This window comes from Zonotrichia leucophrys, chromosome 2, assembly GCF_028769735.1.
Source record: "Zonotrichia leucophrys gambelii isolate GWCS_2022_RI chromosome 2, RI_Zleu_2.0, whole genome shotgun sequence".
NCBI classification, from domain to species: domain Eukaryota; kingdom Metazoa; phylum Chordata; class Aves; order Passeriformes; family Passerellidae; genus Zonotrichia; species Zonotrichia leucophrys.
The window spans coordinates 121,203,909-121,212,804 of record NC_088171.1 but is presented as its reverse complement, the minus strand read 5'-3'; the positions used below and the strand labels follow the sequence as shown (position 1 = coordinate 121,212,804).

At 37.5% G+C, this 8,896-nt stretch overlaps 1 protein-coding gene across 1 annotated transcript in view; it reads left to right on the top strand.

Moving 5' to 3' along the window:
- Positions 1-313: 313 nt before the first annotated feature.
- LOC135442939 (ATPase family AAA domain-containing protein 2-like) overlaps positions 314-8,896 on the top strand; it is a 28,074-nt gene continuing 19,491 nt past the window's right edge. The window contains exon 1 of the mRNA XM_064703211.1: positions 314-542. Within this exon, the coding sequence (XP_064559281.1) occupies positions 314-542 (229 nt within the window). The remainder of the gene's footprint in view (positions 543-8,896) is intronic.

Sequence of the window (8,896 nt, the reverse complement as noted above, 5' to 3'; positions counted from 1 at the left end):
GCCAATCAGAGCGATCGTACCGCCCCGCCCCGCTTCGCACCCAATCAGCAAAGCCGTTCCGCCTGGCCCCGCCCCGCTCACCGAGCCGCAACCAATCAGCACTGCCGGGCCTCACGGCCCGGGCCGTCGTCGCCGCGCCCTTGTTTTGATTCGGAAGTGCCCTTTAGTGGTGGAGGGTGCGGGGCGGAAAGCTGAGGGAGCGCTGTTCCGTGCGGAGCGGGGCTCTGAGGGCTGCCCTGTCCCATGTGGAGCGGTGGCTCTCAGAACTGCCGTGTCCCATGTGGAGCGGTGGCTCTGAGAGGTGCCGTGTCCCATGTGGAGCGGCGGCTCTCAGAGCTGCGGTGTTCCGCGCTTCCTGGAAGAGCAAAAGTCGAAACGTGGATGTTTTCTTGCATGTCTGATCCGAAGGGCTTCTCTTAGCGCGTCTTCGTGTGGGCTCTGGAGAGAGGAGGCTGTGGGAGGGAGGGGAGGGAGCGGGGACAGACCAGAGCCTGGAAAAACTGAAAAGTGGGAGCTTCGACTTGGCAACGAAGCCGTGGATGGTATGTGGAGAGCGACGGTATTAGTTTGAGTGTGTTTATCTGACAAGTCAACTGTTTGTAGATGTTAAAATGTAAAACCCAGGGAGGAAGAAGGTGGTCTGCAAAGGGCAAGTGCTGAAGGGCAGAAGAGTTTTCCTCTCAGAGATGTGGAGGTTTCCATCTCAGAGATGTTCTAGGTCTGGTGAAAGGCTTTAATTTGAGCTTTATTTCACTCCATGGAGGAGCAGGGTGGAGTCAGAGAGCAGGAGGTATCAGCTGATGGGCCTTTAACTCCTTTGACTCCTGTGCTCACACTAAATTACACCCACAGCAATCTTGCTGTGGCATTAATACATTGAGGTCAAAGAGACAAGAAGACACATAATTTAACTTAAAAGAATCTTCTCTTTGGACAGCTGTATTAATAGAGTGCAAGACTTAGGTTTGCACTTTGGAAGATATTGTGGCAACTTCTTAATGCTGATAATGTCAGGAATGAAAATTCTTAATGTTTGACACAAACCAGGTGGACATAAAAATGATATTATTATGTATTAATGTTTAATTGAGTAGATTTTTATAAGTTTTGTAGTAAAAACTGGCAGGAAGGTGGATCAAATTACCTGATAAACAACAGCAGGATCAGTTTGCTGAGTGTAAGCCCTGCTCAGTACTAGCAAGATCATCTTTGTTATCATCTCTGTGTCCAACACAAATCCAAAACACAGCTCCTCACCAAGCCACTGTGAAGAAAATTAACTCTGGCCCAGCCAAAAGCAGCATAACACCCAGCCCCGAGTGTCCTTGAGGAGTCCCTAATATGTGGACAAATGGATTTCAGGTACTATCCCAGGCCTATCTCTTCCCCTTGACAGTAGAGGGAGCCTGAAGTATTTTAGAAAAGAGGCCTATCTTGTAGGTGTTTTGAGGTCAGATGACTCTTGTGCTGGGTGAGCTTGCAGCAGCATGAGAAAAGGTACTCTAGTGTGGCAGAAAACGTTTTTATTCCTATGAATGAGGTAGAAACCCACAGTTGTTCAGTTTAATTCCTAAACCAGTTTTTTCTTTCTCTTGCAGGTGTTTCTACCAGTTTTGTCTGTGATGGTGGCAATGTATTTCTTCCCAGATTTGGCTCCTGTAGCCTCATCTCCAAACCTGCAACATGTTTACACTTTCCTCTTTATGCTGGGAAGTCTTGTTATTTATCTGCCTTTTATACATATTAAATTGCACTTTGCATTTCTTGATAAAATTACAAGCTGCTTAGAGTTCCTGCTAGAAAACTCTCCTGCTGATGGGTCTGCCAAGGGCAAATGTGAATAGTGTTTAGTCCCAGTATAACTAAGAGCCAACAGAAGATTTTGTTTAACTGAGAGTATAAAAGGTACAAGTTACATGTGATACACAGGTGTGCATGTATGTGTGCATATGCATATATTAGATGTAAATGAATGTACATGTATTGCATACCTATATACATAAATAAATATATATTTATAAAAGTATAGGCATTAGCATAGGGAGTTAGTATGTATATATTTTTGTCACTGTGGATACATTAATGTATATGAATGTACATGTATTGCATACCTATATACATAAATATATATATATTTATAAAAGTATAGGCATTAGCATAGGGAGTTAGTATGTATATTTGTCTCTGTGGATACATTAATGTAAATCCATAGCAATTTAATAAGTGCAAGGAGTCTCACCTAAACTTGTAAAATCTGTAAAATGCTCTCTCTTGCTCCTGGACACAGTTAAAATAAGAAATAAGACTAAATTACAACACAAATAACTACCACTATTATCATATAATAAATGAGTAAATACATGCTGAGCAGCATAATTATGTAAATATACTTTTGGTCTCCAGACTCAATCAGTCTGGATTATTCTTGGTTCGTAGTTGCTCATTTATTAGAACTTCCATTTTAAAAGCCTTTAGTCTTCTCTTAATTTGCTAAATTTTTTTGGTTTGAAATTATTTTTAATAAGAATCTTTAAGGTACATCATAAAATTGACAGATCTTTTTTAATCCCTGAAAACAATGCATTTTAGCATTTTAGCTATTTTAGAACAACACATACAAATTCATGATGAAATCTTACACTTTATTCTTCAATTTCTTTTTGGTTACTTTATTCTTCATTTTCTTTTAGGTGTTATTGGGAAGTAGGAGGCCCCTTTCCTCCCATTTTTATTTTGTTTATGAAAGTAAAATAAATTATTTTTTCTTTGGATAAATGGTCCATATTAACTTCATACAGTATTTAATCTTAAGAGCAAAGAACCATTGCACAAGAAACATCACATACTTAGGTGATTAATACATTAATATGTGCTGTTATTTTTATGAATGCAATAGAATTACATGTGTAAAGCAGTTTTTCAAATTTGTCAATGAAAGCTCAGCAATACAACCAGTAGATGGCCCCAGCCTGACATCTCCCTTGCACAATGGTGCTCTGGTTTGCTGGATGGGTGGGAAATGTTCTTGCTAGAATACTCAGTGCACCGATGTATGAAAAATAGGGATCAGAATGATGGATAAAGACTTTATCCATAGCTGCCCAAATGATAGGGTACCCTTCTATAAAGCTGGGAACCAACTGAATGTTAAACTGAACATTTAAGGAGATTTGACTTAACACAAATGAAAAGAAGTGCGTGAAGAAAGTGCCTTTTCTCACAGGTGGTAATGCACACAGAATGAAAATTTGAATTAAAATTTAGAACATTTAGAATGCTGTAGGGAGTAAATTTTGTGCAAGTGAGAAGCTGAGCTGGAGATTGGATCCCGCTGAAAGCAAGACAAGAATCAATCTCTAATTTCATTCAATATTGCTATTGGAAAAAACATTTCTCTTGCTATTTAAATTTAAAAAATCACAGGACTCAATGAAGTTTTCCAGCAGTAATATTTTAAGAATTGAATTCTACTGAGTAATAAAAGGAAGGAAGGATTTTACTGTGACCAAAGCACCAACCAGGAATCTATAAATTCAGGTAGTGCCTGGCATGCCACAGATTTTCAACTAATCTTTATAAAATAATTTATTTAAACCCATATTTTAATATGGAAATAAAAGTGAAATTTACAGGGAACAAAAAGTGTATGTGACAATAATATTGTGGTGTAGACCAGATGGTTAGAAAAAGCAAGCATCAGAGGGAAGTTGTTTAGTTGGATGTGTAATTTCTTGTATCTTGTTCATAAGCTAATTCCATGAACTGTTGAGTACTAGTGGATACATTTGTCAGGGTATGCTTGGGTAACTGGAACATGTATCTATCTGGTAAAGATACAAACTTTGAATTTAGAGATTTAGCAGATTCAACATATCAGGGAACTAGAAAGTCCCAATAAAATGTAATATGAAATAAAGTGCATTCGTGTATCCATTCATGCCATGTTTTAGATGGAAACAAAGGAAGTCTAGCCAGAATTATTCACTGACTTCGGATGCCTTGGACCTGGTATTTCATAGAAATTCATAACTATAGGCTACCTATAGTCCTCTAGAATCAAGTTCCAAGAATACTAAAAGAAGAAAGAAGGACAAGTTCTCTCGGTAAGTTTGGTTTAGATGAAGAATAGGTATCCTAAAGCTCGACTTCTGACTGTGGATAGCTGCAATTCCTTTATGATCTGAAGTCTATGAAATGTTAAATTACAACAATGAGATCTTAAGATTCCACAACCCAAGCTGGGTGGATTTAAAATAGAGTATAGAAAATGAGGAAGACAGAATTAATGACCATTTTTAAAAAATTATGATTTAAATTATTCCAGTATGGTTTTGGATTTTATAGAGAAAGAGAAGTTTGAATGTCTCTGGGCAGTACTCAAATTCCTTAATCTGACAACTGTTCTGCAAGTGTTACCTTATTCACTATATCAAATACTTCTACAGCAAATGAGGGATTGGCTACCTCTCATTTAGCATCTTCTTCACCACAAACTGTTCACTTATTGCCAGATATAAATGAAATGGGGATCTTCTGAAAGAAACCCTCTCATTAAATGACCTGAAAAGGTATTCATACAGCTGAGATGAATTAACATTGTAAAAGCAATGTCAAATGTTTCTGATTTCCTAAATGAGTCACTGATGTTCTCTTAATGTGGCCTTTCTTTTGCATGAGTTTGTTTTGAATGTGAAATCACAAAGAAGCAAATACGGAATTAAATTTATAATGGTTTCTTATTGTTGCTGGATCATTACAGATTTTAAAACACTAATTGTGAAGAACACAATTCAATATTTTAACTAATATTAATGACTGAAGGCTAGGACAATTCAATATTTTGATATTACAGCTTGTTTCAGTGGCACTGGTGGGTCTCAGCTGCTTTCCTACTTGAACATGCCTCTGAAAATACTATAAAGAAATGTGACTGTTCTAGAATGCATCAGACATTAGTTTAAATTTTTAATTCATTTTTTTACCTGTGACTTAATAATTCTTTTAATTCATACTTGCATATTTTAAAAGTTCAAGCACACAACAAATAAAGATAAAATGTGGGGTTTTTTTTTCAATATTGTACTGGCCCACATTGACATGTAATCTCCCTTTTTTTGTTTCTTTGTTTCCTATCACAATATTTGTGTATATATCTGCATTACCTTTCTTTTATTCTTTATCTCCTTAAAAACACAGCTTTATAAAGAAATTATTATCAGTTCTATTTTTTAAAATTACTTGTAGTTCTCCATCATGCTAACTCCATGTGTGTTGACTGCTTTACAAAAAAAACCCACAGAATAGAAGAAAAAAAAATCCTTGGAAAATTAATGCAAGATTTAATATGAAACGAATCAATAAATAATTAAAAGTGAATAGCAGAATTAATGCAAATTCATTTGTGTTTATGCAAAGTAATCTGTATTGGGTCTGGCTTAGGTAGAGTTCATTTTCCCAGAGCAGCCCTCGCAGTGCTGTGCTCTGTGTTGGTAGCTGGAAAGGTACTGATAACACACCTGTGCTTTGGCTACTGCTGAGCTGCACAAACTTCACCTTTTCTTTCTTTCTTTGGTAAATGGCCTTATCTCAAGCTACTAGTTGTTCCCCATCTTATTTTCGGTGTCCTGTCACCCAGGGCTTGGTGGCTTGGTGGGCATCTGGCTTCAACCCAAGGTCAATTCTATTGTATATAGAATATAATTCTATCAAACCATCTTTACATTATATTTTCTGTAATACTGGTTGCTTAAAGGATGAAGAAAATTTTGATTAGAGGATTTAGAGGTCTGTTGAAGCTGTAGACTTTGACAAAGTTTTACACCACTATAAATCTGTCTATTTTGTTTTGCAGTCCTAGAACAAAGTAAGTTGGGTTTTTTTCATCATGCAGAGCTACTGAAATGAGCCTTACTAGCAAGCCTTTGTGCTGGGCATACTACTGGCTAGGGACTTTCTTTTGATGGCCGAAGATGTTTTTATTCCTGGCAGCAAGTGGTAAATGCATACATTGGTTGGGCTGAGACCTCCCTATGTGCCACTATGTATATGGTAAATCTTTATTGTGAAGGTGGCAAGGTTGTCCAGAGAACCTGTGGTTGCCCCAGCTGTGGAAGTGTTAAGGCCAGGCTAAATGGGGCTGGGAGCAACCTGTCCTAGAGGAAGGTGTCCCTGTCCCTGGCAGGGGTGTTGGACTAGATGGTCACTAAAGGTCCCTTCTTACCCAGACCCTTCTATGGTTCTGTGACTGCCAAGTGTTGGGCATCAGGTGCCAGCCACTAAAGTCCCACCAGGGACTTGGGGGTTGGGCATGATCAAGCTTGGAACTTTGGGGGGGCACTGCCAAGCAACCTGACAAACATTCCATAAACGTTCCACTGCACTTGGTCAGGTAGTGTGTCCTGCTTGCGGCTTCTCTTAAGGTTTACAATTCACAGACTGTGCACAGGAGGATGTATTTGTCAGGTGCTTTATGTGTAAAGATTTTGGACACAGTCAATGGTTAAATTGGCCACCAGTGCCTTCCTTTTGGTATTACCAGTTGTAGAGAGATCTTTGCACCAGAGCATCTTTTATATGTGGGCTGGTTTCTTGAGAACTAATATGACCACTTCATGCCTAGACTTTCACTAGATGTTACCTTGCCCTCTAAATTTATCTTCTTGGCACCAGCATTGGCTTAATGTTTAATTAACTTTTCTTTCATGCTTGCAAATAGTGTCTTGTTAGGAAATGTCAGAAAGTTGGATACAGGCAAAGTGAAGCAGTCCTACATTTCTGCTTGTGTGTCTGTGACTTGATTCTCTTTGCTCAAATTGAGGCCCAAATTGACATTGTTTTCTGAAAGGTTTTCAAAGTATATCAACAGGGATATATTATTTTTTCTAGTGTGTATATTCATGGAAAATCAGCATGAGACCTTAATTCCAGTTAAAAGAAGACTAAGGAACCTGTTGTCTGAGAACTAAAATTCACTTAATGCTATCATGCTGAGCAACTTAAGTGCTGTGAAAAACTGCCATGATTTCTTTTTGTTATCTTCATATGATCTTCAGAATTCTTTTTTTTTCCTACTAAATGATATTCTTTTTGTACTGTGTTCAGCAAGAGGGGAAAATTAACTCAAAACAATTTATGTTTGCAAATCCTCTCTATGAAAAACTGAACATTTTACCTATTTTTTAAGTAGTGTTGAAAAACTTGGTGAAGTGTTGATGACTCTTGCTTTATGCACACTATATTAAAATATGGTGCTAAGTACTTGTGTTGTTTTCAGTGGGGTTTTTGTGCTCACCTGTCTGTGCTCTTACATGTCAACTTTGTATCTTAGTACTGCAGAGGCAATCTTACAAAATAAAGGGATGATGTAGAAAAGACACCTAGACAGCAAAGAGACTGTGGGTGTTCCACTACACAAAAGCAGATACCAAAATAATTTACTATTTTTCTATATGAATGGTATTTCATGTAAAGGAATTGCTTACTTTAATTGTAATTTAGCTGAAAACTTTTTCCAAAGTTTAGTGTTCTCTGATTATAATTTAACATCTTACTATTACAGTCATGCCACAGCTACGTTCTAAGGTGGAGGAAATACCTTCTTTAGAAGACAAGAAAGAGTAGTGAAATGCTGAAACATATAATATACTATGCTTGCTGAATTGCCTTATGATATTTGAATGGATAAATAAAACCCCCAGCTTTTTACAAATAGCTGTCTCAGGGCTTGGGGTTTCATTTAAATCTTACTAAAAAGTGAATTTACTGGTACCTGCTTTATCTGTGTTTGTTCTTGTGCCAGTTTGTTCTTGCCTGCAAACTCAAGTTGTCCCCTGTACCAAGCAGAACTCATGTTAAAATTATAGACACTGATCAATATTATTTCCTTGTCTTGGTTTTGCTCTGTTAAATCAAGGTATTCCACTGTCTGCTTGAATACCAGGAACTTTGTTTTCTATACACATCCATATCCTGATTTCATAGTTAGTTTTGGTCAGATATGAATTGCTTTGCATTTTGTTTCAACCAGAATTTACCATAGTACTTTCTAAATCATCTCGCAAATGCCAGTATGATTTTTTTTTTTCTGCTAAGAATTGCTTTGTCCTGGGTTTTACCACACTCTTAGATAATTAACCTGTGACTTATTGATACAGCCAGTTTTGTATCTGCCCAAGTGTTTAAGTTTCACATCTACTAAACCCTATTTTAGAGTAGAAATCCTTGTTATTAATCCTGGGTTCTTGAGTGGTGTTTCTATTCCCTCTTGCTGTGTGTTAGTTTAATCTTTTGTATGTATGGAGTGCCTTGAAACTGATACTATAAAGGCACCAGATATGCTCACAGGTTTTGTGCATGTTTGTGTGATTTTTCCTGTTTCTTTTAATTAGGAAAGTCTACATATGGAAACAACTGGTAAAGAAACAACTGACAATCCAGGTAGCATTGTAAGCTACTTCTGTTCTAAATTTCCTTGACTTTACCCCAGCCAAAAGCTTTTTCTTAAACATTTGAGATGGACTGAATTACTGGGATTTTTTCATCTATTAAAAATCTGTGTTGCTCTTGACCTTACAAGCCATAGCCACAGATTTCAGGGCTGTACTGGAAAAGAGCTCATAGGTATTCAGACAAAAATATTCTCAGTGTTTTTCCAAAAGAAGCGCATGATAAAAGGCTGTGGACAGGAGGGACTACCTGTAGCATAGGGCATTTTGAATATATCATTATTTGCAACAGTACTTAAAGAGTTTAATGTTGTGTGCAGTAATTTCATCATAAGGAAGTGAATCAAGAAGAAAAAAGCTTTGCTTTGTTGAGTGCTATCAAGATACATCGGAAAGTACATTTTAGCCACAGTTTTTCTGAAGAGCTAATTTCTTGCATGGAAGCAAGATTT